This window comes from Taurulus bubalis, assembly GCF_910589615.1.
Source record: "Taurulus bubalis genome assembly, chromosome: 17".
Lineage (NCBI taxonomy): Eukaryota > Metazoa > Chordata > Actinopteri > Perciformes > Cottidae > Taurulus > Taurulus bubalis.
In genome coordinates, this window is record NC_136605.1 from 8737496 (window position 1) to 8757749 (window position 20254).

At 43.6% G+C, this 20254-nt stretch overlaps 1 protein-coding gene across 1 annotated transcript; it reads left to right on the top strand.

The window, feature by feature from the left end:
• The first annotated feature begins 1197 nt into the window (after positions 1-1197).
• cavin1a (caveolae associated protein 1a) lies at positions 1198-19245 on the top strand. Its single transcript, XM_079233466.1, has 2 exons — positions 1198-1994; positions 16295-19245. The coding sequence occupies exons 1-2, from the start codon at positions 1494-1496 to the stop codon at positions 17051-17053; spliced, it is 1260 nt and encodes a 419-aa protein (XP_079089592.1). The 5' UTR covers positions 1198-1493; the 3' UTR covers positions 17054-19245.
• The last annotated feature ends 1009 nt before the right edge of the window (positions 19246-20254 follow it).

Below are 20254 nucleotides of genomic sequence, written 5' to 3' on the forward strand. Positions count from 1 at the left end.
ACATTAAGCATAATGCAGGCTGTCCTTTTCAGAATTATTTGTAATAACACTGGAGAATATAAACCACGCCTCACTCAAACAGCTCTAAGAAGTGGTTGTTGTGGTGGAAGCAGATGACAGTGAGTGTGTTGAAGATGCGTTCCTCATTGACTCGTGAATGTAGCAGGTTGCTAACGTATTAGATAAATAGTCACAGTGGGCAATTTCAATCGGCATGTTTAAATTGAAGATAATTTGTTATTTAACACAACAACTTTTCAAAAACTTGACAAACTAATGTTAGCAATAGAAATATGTGGTTCAACGCTTTTCTGGATAAGGCCTTCCCATCCTTGTGAAGCTGTTGTGAAGCCACTCTTGCAGCTCAGTATATTTAAACATGTTTAGATAAAGCTGTGTGTGTGTGTAAGGAGCCAAGCTCCATTACACCGTTCACTGAAACTGAATTGTATGTTAATTAGACCAGTAGAACAGCAACATTGACCATAGTTTCTCTTAGAGAAGTAAAACAATTCACTATATGTATTAATTCCATCTTAGTACGCGTGCTTTGGTTTTGTTTTGTTTTTGCTAATTTGCATGTGGCTGTATTGAAGCTTAACGGCTTTGTAATGAGTGCAGGAACCTGATTCATCCACCAGATGGAGACATAGATCGTGTTTTTACATGGAAAGCTGAAGACGGACCGGACGTTAGATGCTGGTGGAAGGTGGAAGTGCTCCTCTGATGCAGATGATAACAGACGACTGGAATTAACTCAGGCATGAGCCAGAGACTTTGATGTAGCCATTAGCAGTGTTGACATGCCCAGGAACACAAGTTGTAATCACCAAGTTAATTTTTTTTCTCATCTTCCGCTGCTAGTTCAGTGAGTTTTGGTTGTAACGTGATGGCACTTATATCGTTGCAATCTGTGGAGTCTCAGCTTTTATAGTTATTGTGACAAACACCACTTCGAGCACAAGCGCCTCTGTGCACGCTCGCAGCTAGTGAGCCATCTACGGAGGCCTGCGCCGCGGTGTCTCGCGCGGGTATAAACAAACCTTACGAGGTGGAGTCTGGTAGAGATGTGATTCCCTGAGCTTGGGGACAAATTGGGTGGAGCCCCGGCAGCAGGGGGAGCTGGGGGCGGGGGCCGGGTAGAAGAAGGGAAAACTTTTGACTGGGTGGTTACACAGGGAGCAGAGGCATTTGAGTCAGGGCACACATGCCTCAGCTGTGAGAGGCCCTACTTCCCTTTGGCTGGCTGGCATCCCAGAGCAGAGGCAGAGAGAGACTGAGAAGGCTGAGAGTGTGAGACTGAGGGTGAAGAGAAAGTTTAAACGTAAAGTATAGGAAGAGGAAAAGAAGTGGTTGAGAAAGTTGTCTGACAGAAACAAAAAAAAGAATCAGGGACTGAGTGCTGTGCAGCGTGGCTCCTGCGAGTTGTCTTTCATTCGTGTATTTTTAACTGTAGTGAGTGAGCAGGCAGTTTGTATTTAGAGCCGACAGCCATGGCAGATACAGGTGTCCAGAAGGAGCAGCCAGCCTTAGAAGAAGTGTCTTTTGATGATGACGAGGTCGCTCTGGTGGGTGCTGCCACGGAGCCGGCAGTAGATGACAACCACCCTGCTCAGGAGGTGGACCAGGTGCTGGTCACTGGCCCCGGAGGCAAGAGCGAAGCGCAGATGAACGGGGCCATGGTCCTCGCTCTGCTCGACAAGATCATCGGGGTGGTCGACCAGATCCAGCACACCCAGAATGGGCTCGAGGCCCGGCAGGAGGCCATGGAGAAGTCAGTGTCAACCATCCAAGGGGAGCTGACTAAGTTGTCTAAGAACCACGTCGGCACGGCCAACACGGTCAACAAGATGCTGGACAAGGTGCGCAAGGTCAGCGTCAACGTCAAGACGGTGCGCAGCAACCTGGAGAAGCAGGCGGGCCAGATCAAGAAGCTGGAGAGCAACGAGAACGAGCTGCTCAAGAGACGCAACTTCAAAGTCCTCATCTACCAGGTGAACACTGAGAACGGCATGGTGTGTGTGTGTGCGTGAGTGAGAGAGCTTGTTCTTTTACTATTTTCATCACAGGGTGGACTAAGTTATAGCAAACAATCTTTGTTTGAGAATGTCACGGCTTTGCGTTACATGTGGATGCCAAGCTCACACTCCCAGTGCATGTTAACAGGGGGTGTGTTGCATTCCCCACACCGCAAAGGAAAGTTGTGAGGGGACGGAGTGTGAAAATGCACCTGAAAATCTATCAAAACAACCTTCTCACACCATCTCACCAGAGAGAGAGAGAAAGAGTCACACTGTGGCTTGAGTTGACCTTCCGTAGTGGAAATGTTCTGTAGTTTCTCAGGATGGAGGATGCTGGCCAAAAGCTCTAGCTTCCGTGACGTAAATGTCTGAATCACTTTTTCCCTCAAACTTAAATGAGCTGTAATGTTTACGAAGAATCGGACACTATTTAGAAGCTTCAGAAGCGTTGTGTGGTTTGTGTTTACGCTCAGCGAGAGGCGGATTCCTTCTCTCACCTGTCAGGGAATTCTAGCTTCCATGGAAAAACAAAAAGGCAGATTATGAGCTCTCACTCCAGGACTTTATGATTACCCAAAGAAACTATAAAAAGACAAGTGGGTGTGAATGAAAAGGCCTATAAACACTGGCATGAAGGGCTACTTGAGAGTGAACTCATCTGAGTGCTGGCATGTAAGATGAAGATGTAGTTTTTATTACTAAGATTTCTCCGAAGTGGGACACTGACATGCGAGCACAAACCATCACTTTAATATCTGAATTTGGGACCATGAATGTCTTGAAAAAAATGAAGTAAAAAAAAAACAATATGAATGAAGGATACCATTGTATGCATTTGAGACAAGGTTGTTGTTTTTTGCCGTCACGGCTGTTAAACTGTGTAATTTGCACACTGGAAAAGGGGTGAATGCATTATTTAAAAGCATTAGTAGCAGCGTATCTGAGAGTTGCAAGCCTCCCGTGAGTAGAGCTTACTTCAGGATCCGTATTGGCAGGCCAACATTTTCACCTCCCCCTCCTGGGATGCCCACTATGGGAGCAGGTTACACTATTGGTATGCTGTAGAAATCCAATCATAGACACTAGTCCTTAATAAATTACACTGCAAAGCAGGTGCCTCCTGCTGTGAGTGACACTGCATTGGCTTCTGCAAGCCCCTTTAACTGCACGGCTGTGTGCAATTGTGGGTTTCAGTTCACTGTGCATAAAAGGTTTGCAGATGTGGAATTCGTAGAGCCAGCACTATTTTCGTAAAGCTCAGGCATTGACTGTTTTTATTCTCGAATACGTTTTGATTGTGTTTCAAATCGAGTCATTTCCTGTTGGCGTTATCGAAACCGTAATGCTCTTATCACTGTCTAAACTGGTCACAGTCGTGTCTCAGAGCTGCTGCAGGATCTGTAACTTCCATGTTGCAGTAGCTGCCGAGATCTATTTTTTGCCAAACGATGGCTGCACCGTGTCCAGTTTATATAACCGACATTGGCGGGTCAGATATTATTGGCAGCATTGCAAATCAACGCTGGCTCTCCGTCAGGTTTCACCGCTTTCCACTGTCTGTTTGTGTGTTAATGTGTAAGAATGGGCTTAGTGTCAGGCGTGGAGAGGTTAAACTCGAGGTCACGGGGAACGTCTGTGGCCGTAAAGTAAGCAAGCGCAGTGTCCTCACAAGTACCGCAATACCAAGGTGTGTGGGGCCCATTCCTCACCAATATTGCATTTCACTTGCAGTGTCAGTGTCAAGTGAAGCTAGCATGTGAGTGAGACAAGTGTATCACTTTCAGAGCATCACCTTTGCTGAGAGGAGCCGTTATACTCTTTGCTTTGTGAAACAGATACCAGCCTTAACTGTAACTGCAGTATTATTACGGGGTGTCTGTGGCTCAGTGGTAGAGCAGGGACTTCCTCCCATCAGAGGATCAGTGGTTCAAACCCCGGCTCTGCTAGTCAATGTGTCCTTGGGCAAGACACTTAACCCCAAGCTGCTCCTGTAGCCTCCGGTGTTTTAATGGGTATGAATGGGTGATAGATGACATGTAGCTTTGAGGTGTTTTGAGTAGTCAGAAGACTAGAAAAGTGCTCCACAAGTACAGTCCATTTACCATTATTCTGTCTCTGCACTCTGAGAATAGCCACATGCTTCAGGATGTTTAGCCTGGAAAGACTTTGACACTGATGCTTTATAATTAAACCGGCATTGATGATGGCACGCAGGATCCCCTGGCAACGGCAGGGTGTGGTCCTGGTGACCTTTATACCAAATGTACATTGCATATCAGCAGAAGTATTCTAATCGTTTACTTCAGTAAAAGTCTGAACTCAAATTCATGCATTCAGAATTTTACTACTTAACTGGTTATGAACTGTCATTTTATTACCGATGACTTTATATTAACTAGATAAGTAAACGAGACCATCAGCGAGAAGATGAGTTATTTGTTAATGGTTGTCAACGCCACGCTGCTGGAGGCCCTGCTGGAGCAGGAGGACCAGAACCCGGACTGAGCGGAGTCAGGCCATGCTGCAGTAAAATGAGACGTTTTCTGAAGGGATTCTGAGTACCAGAATCCCTACCACCTTTGTCCACAGGGACCGCCAAAATCAACACAAAATTAAAGTTTGTTGTAATAGCTTTAAGTAAAAGTAAAGAAATACTACCATCAAAATATACTTAAAACAACAAAAGTAAAAGTAGCCATTTTGCAGATTGGCCCATTTCAAGAGAGATAGATATAGATATATATAGAACGAACAGTATTGCGATTGGGAAGCGGCACATTTCCTTCCTCATTAGGCAGCTTCTTTGTGGCGTTTTAAAATAACAAACCCCTTATTGCAAGTGACCTTGCAGCAGCTGAGGGTCTTGCTACTGCACAAGGCATAAGCAGCCTGTCATCAGAGCTCTGTGGTTCACAGCTGGTCAGTGATCTAATGAGGCCCTCTTTCACCAACCCTGTTTCACTGCTCTGACTGTATTGCATCAAATATTGGTACCAATTATCTCTCCATTTCTACACAATTCCAAGTGGATTTCCTGTTCCACTCATATCGTCTGGCATTTTGACTTTGTTACTTCAGCCTCAGAGTGTAATATCCTGTTGTGCTTTAGCAATTTCCTTTTCGCATTAACTGTCAGGAAATGAACCTAGAAACAAGCTGTTCAGAGATAATATTGAGATTCTGTAGAAACGCTATTAAATAGTTTTTCACCACAATGACATATTCCAGCAATAATAAAGTTGTCCTTGTCCAAAAGCTGTTCGCCTGCATTACACACTTTATGAAAAATGACCAAAACAAGGAATGAATTATGGAAAAGTTGTAGTTAGTCATCATTTTCCAGTTTCTCAGCTGCTTGATGGTAGGAGAAACCAGACAGCTGCCGTAGTGGTAAAGCCCTGCCCCAATAGTTAAGCCTCCTGCTCATCCTCAGACCAAACACATCTATGTCCAGCAAATGTCTCTTGGCTTCAGCCAACTGTTTAAAAACCATGTGTCGCAGTATGGGAGACATGTCCTGCTGTGTGACAGTAGCCCCACCACACTCTACAAATATGACAACAGAGCATTCAATACTCTCCTAGTGTCACCGATCCATAGGGTGATGGTGACAGGCTGCATGCTGATTCTCTTCATGCAAACATGAAGCTCATTAAGGACAGAGCAGACGTGAGCTTGTTTTGCATTAGCGCTCATTTGAGATGGTTCTGTTAGAATACTCAAAGTGAACCAGTCCATAAGAGATGAAGCATGACCAGAGACAAACTTTTGTCATCAAGGAATTGAGTCAGTTCCACGTACGCTTCCGCGTTCTTCGCCGCATCCTCAGCCAGTGCGTTTTCTTCTGCGCCATCGGCGGGCTGATTTAAGATGATGTCCTTCAGTTTCTGCAACCGCAGATGTCCCAAAAACTTTGTCTCCCACAGTTTATAGTTATTTTCGTCCCCATTAAAAACAAGACCAACGTGAACTCGTATGTTCGCTCATGGTGCTGGCACTCCAATTCGTGAGATACACACAAAAGCAAATGTCTCTCAGTGACGACTCACGCCGGATATCTCTTCGCACAAACGTCTAACGCATCTGGGCCCATAACCTGTTAAACAGAGCTTGACTGCCAGATATACCGACTCAACACAAGTTCTGAGAAAGCACCCAAAAAAAAAAAAAAACTTGTTTTGCCCAGGTGCATCAGCTTATATAGACGACAGTCACATGACACTCGCACCTGAAATGCATTGGCAATAATTGGGCGCAAAATCAGTTGCTTCAATTAAATCACTGGAAACCAGTGCTATTGTTACGGGGTGGGGTACGGAAAAGGACCCAAACGCCAAAGCAACAGTTACAAAATAATATTTATTTACAAAAAACTAATGACGAGCCTCCAACAGGCCGAGAGGGGGAAAAAAAGGAGCAAGAAACAAAAACAGGAATCAAAAAACTCCGGAATCCGACGGGACAAACACAGTCTTGTCACACTCAAACACGCAGTACAATCCGACACTGGGCACAAGACAAACAGGGTTTAAATACACAAGGGAGGTGATTAGACACAGCAGGAAACAATTAGCAGACAAGGCAGACAATCAGACAATCAGAGAGGCAGGAAGTGCAGGGGAACAGAGGACACAAGAGGAAAGGACCTTCAAAATAAAACACACCACACCATAACAGCTATGCCGTCAGTGGAGTCAGCAAATTCATTTAAAAGTAAAAGAAGTAATATAAAAGTTGTGTAGCTTCGAGCCGCTAGCCTCAGGCAGAGATATCGAGCTACACCCCCAGACTTTTTTTCCCTTTTCAAAGTTGTAGTCTTCAGCCCCAACTGAAGCCAACTCAAGTACATTTGGGAGATTTCATGCCGCTCCCTCCGCTTGTTACAACGTATCTCACATATGCAGATTTTCCAAACCCTGGAAACAGACTTTGATGTGTAAAATTGACGGAGTTCCCCCTTAAATGTCATGATCTATGGATAACAACATGGTTTCCATGTGATGCAAGTCCTGTTATGTGATCTTTTTAGATCATTTGATGAGGGCGAATATGTGCTTTTATTAGATACTTGGCCTATCAGATCTGGGGGCAGGCCTGTGTGCTTCTTAATGCACATTATTATGCTTAAGTGGATTAAAACCAGTGTATGCAATGCGATATGTCCATCAAGAGTGTGAGACAGTACAGTTGTGCGTCTGGAATCAGGGTGTGTTTGGCTGCAGCTCAAAGACAGCGATAGCCATGTGGTCGCCTCTATCATGGAGATGTAAGACCTCTCAGTTACAGTGAGCTCAGCTTGCAGCCAACCCGGCCCACGCTGTGTAATATCTCTATTCCACTTACTCCAGACAAAGTGATCCAGCCAAGGCTTTTTTTGGCCCTTTCATATTTCTGAATATTTGTTTCCAGGCATAAATTGGATCTCATGACATAGAGGGTTGTTATGAAGCACTTGGCAACCCCTGGGAGGCCGGAGCAACAACTCGACCAAAAAGCACTTGACCAGCAGCTCTTAAGTTAGGGTTGTGATTCATCCCGCTGGCATCTCCGTGCCTCTCCTGCCAACATTCCCACTTGTTCCCCTCCCTCTTTCTCAGTTTCTCTCCCACTATCATCTTAGCCCGTCTACTCGATGTCTAATCCAGCACCAAGCTCATTCAGTAATTACGGCAGCACACTATGTCTCTCCTCTCTGTCCCTTTCTCCCGCTGCCCTCCTCTTCGCCGGGCGAGTGGAAAGATATCTGGCAGGCTCCACATTTCACTATTGCATGTCAGCTACCGAGTCGAGCCAGTTTAGAGTTCCAGTGCGCGGTGGCGTGTGAGCCCGGGTTCAGATTGAACACTAATGAGATACAGTAGAGTCTCCGCGTGACTTAGATCCTGAGGACACCTATCCTGAAGATCTTATCAAGAGAGCATTCTAGAATTTGTTCTCATAGTTCGACATTTTTGTAGAAACCACTTCCATGTCTGTGCGCTAAATATGAGGACGCAGCTTATTTGCACAAACACTAGAACTGGTGAGCCAGGCTCCGTCCAAAAGTACCAAAGTCTGCCTCTAACCTCTAATCAACACGTAATGTCCTGTTTGTCTCATCCGCACAAAAAGTGACTTGATGCCAGACTATTTATTTGCCAGTCGTCACGTAAGGAAGTCAATGCACCCATTTTATTCGAAATAACCCCCGTAACATAGCAAATGTATGTTTTTACACTCTTTTTGTTCAGATTAAACCAATAAGATATGGAGCGTTAAACTAAGCTCAGAGAGAAAATAGCATAGTTACCTAAATGTCCAAATATGTCTTTAAAGTCAAGCTTTTAATACCCCTGCTTATCTCTTATCTTCTTCTCAACCGCTTTGTTTTAGCAGCGACCAATAACATCTTACAGCCAGAGCTATGTTTCTCTTGGCATGTTTGGCCAAATGTTATCTCTCTCTCTCTCTCTCTCTCTCTCTCTCTCTCTCTCTCTCTCTCTCTCGCTCCTTTTATATTTTGTGAAGTTCAAAACCATCAAATGATGTCTTTGTTGTCCCTCATTAGAAATTAATGTGTTCTGAAAACAGGAGTCACCGGCCAGCATCCCCTGCTATTGTTCACCGTATCTGCTGTTTTCTCTGTTCACGTAAAGACGGATTTCCAAGCTGATTTGTCATTTTAAAGAATGTAAAGATTTATGTAGAGGCCGACCATTTGACTTATGACTCAGTGAGGACTAATGGTTGATGTGGCATAATTGGCCAGGTTTAATTTTATCTACTCACAAGTACATTTGCTCTCTGCTTCATCAGATCGCGTGTACAACACGCGTGTGTGTGTCAGTTATAAAGGAGGTGAATGTAGCCTTTCCTCTGACCCCATCATTAGGATATACTGTACAGTTGGTGCAGCAGAAAGAGGATCCCTGCTATTCCAACCCATGTCTACATGTTGTGGTTGAGTTATTTAGGGACACAAATGGATGATACAACCCAAAAACTATTTCAAAATCAATCCCAAGGCGCTCGTGTGTACACATTTGCATACTTCTACATGTGTGAAGCACCTTTCCAGTTTAAATCAGTCCAGATGTGTTTGTGAGCCCGTTTCTCCGTGTGCACAAGAGGACAGCGACCTATCTCAGGCCCCAGCTGCCTCTCTGTCTCACACAACATCCCCGTCCCAGGGCAGCAGACAGATTCCAGCAGCTGGGAGACCAATCAGGTCGCCCCTCCGCTTGAACAGTTGTAGGCAGCGGTCTTGGCCGCCTCACAGAAATGTGTCCTCATACCGTATCACAACTCGGTGGAAGCTGCTGATTTATTCCAAGATGTGTAGGCGCACCCTTCACCTACAAGGCCACAGCCAAAATAAAGCGTTGGCCAAATTGTCTGAGTTGGTTTATTAATAAAGGAAAGCGCTTCAGTATGTTGCTGTTTATTATAGATGAACCTGCAGCAATGCAATGGAAAGGTGTCGGGTCTCTTGTTCCATCAAGTTGATCTGAAGTTAGCAATCAGCAGCACCAGCTGATTGATTTATTGATTTATCAGTTAGAACATACTGTATATGTGTATGGTTGGGCCTAATTTAATTTCAGACACATATGTATGTGTGTGTTTGACCATGTATTTGCAGGCTTCATACTTTACTTTAAATACTTTATAATAACAGTTGCGTATTTGTGTTATTGTACCATTTATTGAATATATTTCCCACAATAAATAGCAGAACTCGTGGAGAATACCTAAAACAAATGAAACTACCTGCGAATCAAAGTACCGCTAGAGATGTCTTTTTAAAGTATTTCTTCATCGCAGTAATATAAAAAGTTGCTGTTGAAGCAGCATCCATAAATTCACTATTAATATACCTGCTATTGCTGTAACATAAGAGGTTGCGTGTGAAGGCTGGTGTGCTCAGGGTGGTGTATTTCCCACTGCTGCTGTGCAAGCGGCTCGCCGTTCTTGTCACTGGTATGTGAATTACAGGCCGTCACTGAGCGCGTGCCAGGTTTTGGGTACCCTTGGGATTAGATTTTGTATGCACGTGGATGTTTAGGATGATTCATCTATAAATAATGGAATCACAATACGATATCAGTTTGAAAGGCAAACTATGAAGGTGAAACATTGCAGTATTTCCTTGTTTCCTGAAAATACACTATTTTGTTTCACACATTCTTTCAGAGAAGGAAAGTGTTCAATGCAATATTTGATCAATTCTACATTCTAGTGAAACAACAGGGGCTCAGACAGCTCAGACAGCTCAGTGGCTCATGTTAGATTAAAAAACGGTGCACAGTACTGATCAACAAAGACTGAATCATTTTCTCCAATGTTATTCGGTATCACACTACCAACAGCTCAACAGGACAAAGCAGAGCATTGTGGGTGATTGGCTGGTTGCCTTCCCTCTCGCACCCCCAGGTGTTATTTTCCAGGAGGTATTTGTCATTATTCGTCATATTGGCCTCATGTAATTCAGCAGTTATAGTTTCCTATAGCTGGGCCCAGCACTGTATTCATGTTGGCAGCTTGTGCATGCCCTCATTTGATCCACACGTCACATTATCCTGGAAAGTGCAAAGTGTAGGACCGTATTTCTCTCAAAGGTGCTAAATACCAAATTCAGAGAAAAATAATTAAAAACCAAAACAAATTCATTTATATTCCCGAAACTGGCTCCAATCTCCAAAGCATGAAGAATGAAGGGAGAATTTGAGAGATGAAACATTTGGCTGACTAATCCTTTATTGTCGATGTGGATGGCGCTATTACAGAAAAAGGGATTCGTTATTTAATATATTCCAGCACTGTAGCAGTCAGTTTGCAGAGAGACGTTAATGGAAAGGTACATTTCCATCTTGGCATGCACTAACCCTGTTATTCCAGTGGTCTCAGAGTCGTGGACGTTGGAAGGCCGAGCTATGGAAAAGGGCTTCCCCCTGTGTGTGTAATCACAAATCACCATGGCAGAGAAACCAAGGAACTCCCTTCCTGTGGTCTGCACTGCAGCATGACATCGCCATGTTGGCTTCGTGGTATACAGAGAGCCCTCTCTTTTCCAAAAACAGAGTGGGATCGGTTGTTCATATTTCCATTACCCACAGGACTGCGTTGCTCTAAGAGGAATAAGAGCGCCTCATGAAACATTGCATTGTGCCCTCAGTCATAGGAGTCACCCCCAGAATGCCTGGGGTAGCAGGCAGCTGGACCAGTCCTCTGTGAATTGTATGAGCCTCATTTAGGAGAGTGCGGGAGGCATCAATATTAATGACCGGAGTACATTAGCGTCCTTATTTTAGCCGCAGAGCGCTCTTTAGGGATCAAAGCGTTGCGATTCAGGCCTCTGCAGGGCTCTCACACACAAACCACCACCTCTGTTTCAGGTCAATCTCTCGGTTTGGCCTTCTCCCATCCTGGAGGGGCAAACGGGTCAGTGGTATCACTCATTGTGAAAGCTGAGTGCACAGCTGCAAGGACTGGACACGCTCTGACAGCTGCTCCATGTGACTCACCGGAGAGGCCTTTCATCACACTCCCGCAAAAGGAATGGCGTGTGTGTGTTTATCTAGAAGAGAGCAGGTTGCTAAGAGTCTGTGTGCATGTAATCAGGATTGTGAATGTGAACAAAAGTCAATCTTGCTGCTTCACTCACAAGGAAATATTTGTAGAAAAAAAAAAAATATATATATATATATATATATATATACTCTTGATTTAAAAAACAGTAATGTATGCATTTTCCTTGTTTGGATTTCTTTGGATAAATGCTAATCATGTCACAAATCTCTATTGTATTAAATACAGAATATATTTGAGATTTTAGACTATGAAGTTATATTTTGAAATATAATGCATTATTACAAACATGTATAACACGTATTTTAAACGTAACTGAACCCCACACAGCCAATTTACAATTAATAGCATGGATGTTTGATTGCTTTTCTGTTTTTAAACTGGCAGTCCGGTTTGTGATAATCCTTCACAAATGACACAGCCTTTTGATTCTTGTATTAGTGCAGAAGGTGACAACATATTAAAATAACTAAGCAGGAATATGGGACCAGGTGGATTAGTGTCGGTCTTTTAACAGCACTAGAGACAAGAGTGATGGAGAAAAGTAGACGCCAGCAGCGTTAGTCAGAGCTGCTGTGGTCTTTGTGTCGGCTGATTGAAAACCCTGTTTGCTCTGTCGTCAATGGTAACAGTCTGTGGTTAAATTATCCCCCGAGCCCCGGTGTGAGTCAGACAGAGAACATTTTGCTGATGATATTTAAACAATGAAAAAGCGTTGCAGTTCTTACATGGACACCTTGAATACAAATATCTCATTTTAGGATAACATCATTTTCCCCACAGAATGAGAACATTGTGGTCTAATCTTTGCACCAAAGCAGGAGGCGCCGCTGACCACCCACAGGTCTTCTGGGCCCGTTTCAACATTTCTGTCTCACTTGTTTCTTTCTCCTCAATAGGTTATAGTCTGGGCTGTTTACCAAAATCCTTCCCCTCAGTCTAGTGGGACGTTTTAATTGCATCTTCTGTGTTGTGCCTCCTTCTGAGAGACGGATCAGACAGTTGATGGCTTGTCTGAGCAAATCAAACACTCACACACACATACACACACACACACACACACACACACACACACACACACACACACACACACAGAGAGAGAGAGAGAGAGTTCCCTTTCTAGCCAACTTTTCCATGAGGTATGATTCAAGCCACTCTTTGGAGGAAAGAGACATTACCAACAGACCTCCTTCTTATTGAGGAGAGCACACACACGCTCAGTCTCACCATCCCCCTACCTGTCAGTAAACACACACACACACACACACACGCACCACACACCACACACACACACCGACTTTTCCATTGCTGCTAAGAGGGAGGAGAGTGGAAGGTAGACACACTAATGGACCTACCATCCTCTTTCTCAAGCCGCTCCTTGTAATCAGGCAGGGAAACCCAAACAGGGTTTGCTGATGTTATCACAATTTCCACTGATACAGATACAGAGGCTGAGTCAAGCTTTAAGAATGTTAACAACAAAATGCTCCAACATGCAACGTCTCTGTTTATCCATATGGGTTCCCACAAGCCTTAGAAGTCTAATAAAAGATGTATTTTTTTTAACAAATGTCTAAACATCTAAAAATGTGACTAAAATATAACTAGTAGAGCTGGACCAGAGCTAGACCAATACATAGTCTGATATCAGCGTACTGCCGACACATCTATATCAGTGTGTATTAACAAAAAATCACAAGATTACATCTTGACAGGTTCATCAATGGAAAGTACAGCGTGTACTCAATGACGATCCGCCACAATATGCTTTATTATTTTGTTATCTGCTTTGTTTCCCATCGGTTTCAAGGTTCAATCCAGATAAAAAGCGGGCTATGTTTGTCAGTGATGGCCTTGATGAAGAGGCAGTGTAGCTTTAGTAATGTATGATGCTCATGCGGTCCTGGATCATGTTGCAGTTTCTCTGTTCTGTATGAGTTCAGCTGTTCAAAGGAGGCCTTTGTTTGATATCACAGAACTGTCAACTGGTAACACTTGAACTCAGTGGAGTGGGCGGACCCAGAGGTCTGGACCCAGAGGTCTGGACCCAAAGGTCTGGACCCAAAGGTCTGGACCCAGAGGTCTGGACCCAAAGGTCTGGACCCAGAGGTCTGGACCCAGAGGTCTGGACCCAGGCTAAGGATGCATTGCGCTGCTGTTTTTCCATTGGCTGTTGAAGCTTCCTGTTCAGGCGGCAGAACTTCTTATGAAAAGTGTTCACAGTTTGGCTTCATGGAAAAAAAGAAAGTGTGTCTGCCTTTCTCTGTGTGAGGGAGGGTGTGCACGTGTCATCATGAGTACTCATATTCATGCATATGTATTTATATGTGTATTTATACACAGAGGTTGTCTTACCTAAGGGCTATTTACTCCAGGAACACAAGAGATGCACATATATGCATATATGTATGCATATATTTTGGCTGGTAGGCTAAAACATATATATATATATATATATATATATATATATATATATATATATATATATATATATATATATAACCAACCCAACTTTCCACAGTGAACAACTTCTCCCAGGGACGTGTGAGGTCACCTGAACAGCTATTCAATGTTTTAGTACACATGTTTACTGTGTGTGGGTTTATCTTAACATCTTCAATAAGTTCTGGTCACGTTTCAGAACGTTGCATGTTTTTGTTATGTGCTCATGCATTGAGAAATGTCTCTCATTAATGTTATTATTAATGCAGCTCAGCCTCACTCTACTCTTTGTGCACGTCTGCAAAGCAGGTGCAGTTTATATTTTAGTTTAATTGTAGTCCACTCATGTTGGTATACTGCGGTCGAGATGTCAGCTGTTTTTCAGCTAAACTTCACCACCCACCAGAGACAACATGAGCAGGTGGTTGCCATGGTCACAGAGCGCCGTGTTTATCTGTTGCCGTGCAGGAGAGGAGATTGTTGTGTGTGTGTGTGTGTGTGTGTGTGTAGGGCGGGTTGTCGGTAGGACGCTGCAGTGGCCGGCAGCCAGAGAACGGTAGATTGAATCCAGAGAGAGGCAAAGGCCAGCCCAAAATAACCCCATACAGAGCAGGCCGAGCCCACACCATACACGGCACCAGATGAGCATGAAGGCAATGGCCATTTTATGATGGGATCATATGGCAATATTTAAACTGCCCAGGGAGATGTGACGACCACATGATCTGACAGGTGTTTGTCTTTCAGAGGTTGTACATTAATGTCAATTATAGATATTGAAAGTTACTATAGTGCATATAGAAAACCCATCGTATCAAGTTGTTTGTTCAGGTATGGCTTTTCAAACCTTTAGTCTACTTGAAAACACTCATACTGACAGTGACAAATCAAGACGTGTCCCGATATACCTCTCCACACGCCCCAGTATCTCTCAAACATGCCACCTCCTCGTGTGTTGCTCCCTGCTGTTTCTGCGAGAGATTCAGTCTAAATGTGGCAACAGGCTGACAATAACCACATTTTTTGACCTCATCTCACCACCGGGTCAGTATTGGACAAAACTGAGCGGGGGGCATATTTAATATTTCTCAAAATCAGCACGAACACGTCACAACACAAGAGATGCAGTGAGGTGGCACTGAGGGGAAGCCGGGTGAGATCTACAGGAGCCACTGACATGCTGTCAGGGGTTAGCATTGTGAGCATACTCTGCTGCTGCTTGTGTGGATATCTGCTCCCACACTGACGGTGTCCTGCAACGCAGCATGGAGATACTGTCTCTGCAGCACTGATTGATTGGCAGCTGTCAGCAGTTGCCCTCTGGACACTGCGTGGTAAAGTAGAAGGAAAGGAAGTGGAAGGGGACACCTGTGCAATTTGGATTTACAATTTGGGAAACAGTGCTATATTGTATGGCCCTACTTCTGGGTGTGAAACTGCTACACTGCTGTGCTGTGTACATTTTACGGCTAAACTGAAACTGTGCAAACCACCAAGTCTTTCCAGTGAAGCGAAAGCAGCATCATACATTATAGAACATACATAGATATAGGACATCTATCATGTATGGATGATCCATAACTTTTGTTTTAATATAAAATATATTTGCTGTTAAATTTGATGGAAAATTAAGCTGTTATGTCTCAACATTGAAAGTGTGTGAGTTTAGTATTTGTAGAGAAATGATAGCAGAGCAGCAGGAAATACTCCTGTGGTTATAGATGCAACAGCTTTAGTTTCAATATCACTGTGGAGTTGCAGATTATTTATTTCAATACGCATCGTTGTGTTGTTATATTTCAGGGATGTGGTGTGCAGTACATGGGACAACACCAGACTATGTTATTACATTAAAACTTAGAAGTATAAAATCACTGGATGCAGCATGTTGGCACTTGATTGTTGGCATATGATGGACGCCACTAGATGGCGCTCTACACAAGCTACAAGCAGCCAAATGTGTGCAGTGAATGTGAAGATGACTCATGAATCTGTGAAGCATCACTCTCATATTTACAATTTCATTTCTCACCCAAAGGCCATTAACTTCACTTTCTCAAGCTGATAATTTGATGTCAATGGAATATTAAATGAAATGCCATAATTTACATGAATCATACAATGCAATCAGTGTTGCACCATGTCTGACAATATTGTATTAAATGTCAAATTGAAAATCATTCAATTCACACACTGTGTTTTTCTTAATATAATGCTTCTGTGGCTAAATAGTCTTCTGTTTTTCTACTATTTTTCTCACCCAGGACAAAGAGAAGCCCAAGAAGACGTCCAAGGTAGCAGAGCCAGTAGTGGAAGGCCAAGCCGTGGAGGGCCTTGAGCAGATACCTGAGGGACAAGAGGGAGTCCCAGACCATCTCAATTCAGATGAGGAGGTGGAGATCGAGGAGATTATCGAGGAGTCTCGTACCAAGCGCCTCCAGCGCACCACCAAGCAGCAGGTGGACAACATAAAGAAAGCCTTCTCCAAAGAGCAAATGGAGAAGAACAAATTAAAGACGAAGGAGAACTTGGAGAAGACCCGGCAGAAAACCCGCGACAACCTGGAAAAGACGCGACAGAGAACCCGCGACAACCTGGAGAAAACCAAGCACAGCCTGGGGAAGAAGATGGGCAAACTCGGGACCCGCATGACCCCCAACACGGAGCGCAGGGCAAAGATGAAGAGCACCAAGGAGAAGGCGACAAAGTCCCTCACTCCCGACCACACCGTCTACGCTCGCTCCAAGACCAGCGTGTACCGCGTGCCGCCCTTCACCTTCTACGTGAAGAAGATCCGAGATGGCGAGGAGGAGGTGCTGCCGAACACGGAGATGGAGGAGGTGACCGAGGACGAGGGCCAGCCGGGCGGAGAGGAGAACGGGCTGGGGGTCGGCGTGGAGGTGGAAGAAGGGGAGCTGGTGAGGGTAGACAGCCCGGAGATGGAGGCTCTGTTGGAGGTGACTGAGGACTGTCAGCTGGTGAGGATGGAGGCCGACCACCTAAAGAAGGCCCAGAGCGAGTAGAGTCCCAGCTCTGCGGGGCCGGGAGGCCGAGATGAGACGGCAACGGAGTCGAGTCAGAAGGACACAATATTAGTCGTCGGGAACTTTCTAGACGTGATCACAATCCATGACGTCACATTTGTTTTCTGTTCTCTTTTTACTGAACCCAACATGGGATGACTTTCATATTTGCTTCTCTTTAGCGCACGAATAAGAAAAAGAAAAACAAAGCTAGCTTTTGAAACATGCTGCACGCTGTTATGTTAAGGCTGTTTGCCGTTTGTTGTTGGTTTGAAAAATTGAGAGGCTATAAGAATTTTAAAAAAAGGTATAAATAGTCTTTGCTATTGAGGATGTAATGTATAATCTAATATTTGCCATGTATGATATGCACATTAGTAGGTATGGTGACGGCAAATTGTTGGCTGGATGGTTTTAGAAATGTAATATGCTCGAGTGAAACAAAGAAAATTAACAAGTAAGTGGTCGGCCTATCGAAGAAATACATATAGGCATAAAGGTTATTTACTGCCAATCACTCAGCCATATGTATCAATATAATAATGTAAATGACTGAAAATAGAAGCGTACTGTCTGATAAATTATGTTGGGAACATCAAAACACTGACAAATTAAAAATATTTAAGCGCTCACAGATAGCATAGCAATAAACAGCTAACGCTAATGTTGTGAACAATCCTTTTAATTAAGATGTCATGTTTTACCTTTTTCATGACATGGCTGCAAGTCATATCCTTTATGTTCATGTTGTGTGCTTTGATTAAAAGATGAAGGATTGTGATACCTCTGCTCTATTCTGGATCACTCATTAACATATCAGCTATATTATAATGAAATACTCAAAGCTGATGTCGATGAGATTTAGAATGTAGCCTTTTGTATCTTTTACAATGCATGCATGACAAACATGCTTGATCCTAATTTACTGTATTGTTTTGATGTGTACTCGCCATGCTTTATTTGTTGCATCTGGACATCCTGTACTCGTCAACTTCCACAGAGAGAAGGAAAATCAACCCTGTCACCATGGTCACAGCTCATCATGGTACATTAGCACATCCCTATTCATTCTTCACAAGGTAATGGCAGACGGAAAAACGATGGTTTGAAGAGCAAGTCGAGAGTTTAATGGCTGACTACTACAACACGAGGAAATGCAAATGTCATCCTGAATGCATTCTTTGTAAGACAACAGAGTCACGTATTCGGAATGACTAGCCCTTTAATAAATGTCAGAACATCATACTGTATAGTCCCAAAACTTTGGAGAGGTGCCATCTTGTGTATAGAAGGAATGTCCACACTGATGAAAAGAGCTGTCTGACCATCGTTGTAAGCAAGAGAACAAGGCAATTGTGGAGAATTGGAGGAAGCTACAATAATTAGATTGTAATTATTCTAATCCTAAAGTAAACCGGCAATGCAGTGTTCAATAATTGCCACCTTTGGTCAGGAAAGCACAAATGGTTCAAGAAAAAGGATGTGGCTTTCATTTTTGTCCTCAGAGACTGTGTGTGTGCTTGATGTGGTGCAGGCACGCAGAAGTCCACAGTGGAGCATGGAGGACCATTAAAATAATCAATGGGCGGGGGAATGCAATTAAGGAGAGTGCTTTCTCAGAGCACAGGGCGGGATAGAGAACAGGGAGAAGAACAGAGAAAAGGCGTGTGTGTCGTAGTGAAGAGTATATGTGTATATCATGTAACCACACTTATATCTACAAGTTATGTCAGCATCCCATGCAAATTTCCAAGTGGTAAATAAAACAAATACAGGCCTGTAACATCACATAATTATAACAATATGATGTAGTAAATCATTATATTCTTTAGGTATTTTTTGATAAAAACATGTGCATTGTTTTGCACATTGAACATCATAACACTTGAAAGATATTGGTCCCTTTAAAAAAAAAGAAAGAAGTGTGTTTGCCATCATGTGTATTTTGCCTTGTCTGCTATAAGCTGAGGTAGTCTTTATACAGAGACATTGTCATTTACAAAGAATGTTGCAACACAGTGTGAGAAATAATGACTGGTGTTATTGATTCCTGAAGCTTGCCTTTTATTGTGTGTTTGAGGCCTCTTTTGCCACTTCAATATTAATAAAAGCTTACTGATAATATTTATATATTATATATATTGCCTATTATTTTATTTTCTCGAATTTTATAAACATCTTCTATACCTGAATGCACTGTCTGTGTGTTTCTGTGTGTGTTTTATTCTATTAGTCCACTTTAGACGGCTAAATCATACCCTGAATTAAGACCAGGAGAGGTCAATACCAATACAAACCAGTACTGGCGATATTAAACTCTTGATGACGTCAACACTGCCAGTAACTCAGATGACTTCCAGGCTGGCTGCTCTGTCGAACCACACGTCCTCCCTCCGCAGCAAATGCGCGCGCTGGCCTCCTCTATGGCCCATCCGCCGGGAGGGTTTGCTGACGGGAACAGCGCAGTTGCGACAGCAGTAAACATGGCGTTCTCAACCTACCTCACCATGAAGTCCCGCCTCTCCAACATTCTGATTGGCTACGATAAAATTACCGCCTCCTATTGGCTGGGAGCACTGCAGCAGCCGATGGGTTCGGCGAAAAGGTCCTTACGTGTGTTGGAGGAGTGTTTCCCGTGTTGGCGAGAAAACCCAGACACTTACGATCTTTTTCTGTGTGTTGTTTCTCGCTTTTGTGTGTTCAATTTTGACGAAAGTCGTCACTGACTGTTATTGTCAGTGTTTTTGAGTCGAAAGTGCGAGACTTTTTTTTTTACGGAGAAACTTTACAAAGGAGTAACAACGAGCTAAGTAAGCGACTTCTGCTTTTGGCATGTTTCTTATTACTGAGTTACTTATGAATGTGTTGTTACTGGCAGACCACATTCATGCATTGCTCGGCCTATTCGACACAACGCGGCTATACGTCACTGGCCTATGTTATGCGCTAACGTTATTAATGCCTGGAAGGCCATTATGTGTCCACGATGTTGGCGTTACATAAGTTATTAAAGTGGCTCGTGCGTGTTACCTGCTAATAACGCGTCTCGTTCCCGCGAGCTCTTCGCCTTATGGGTCTCTAGTGCATAGACTAGGTCTTGCCTGGTTGTCACATGTTGTTTTAATGTTGAATGTTTATGTTTATTGTTTATGTTTATTGTTGTGTGTTTGCCTTCACTTGGCACGCCCATCTCCCTGCAGG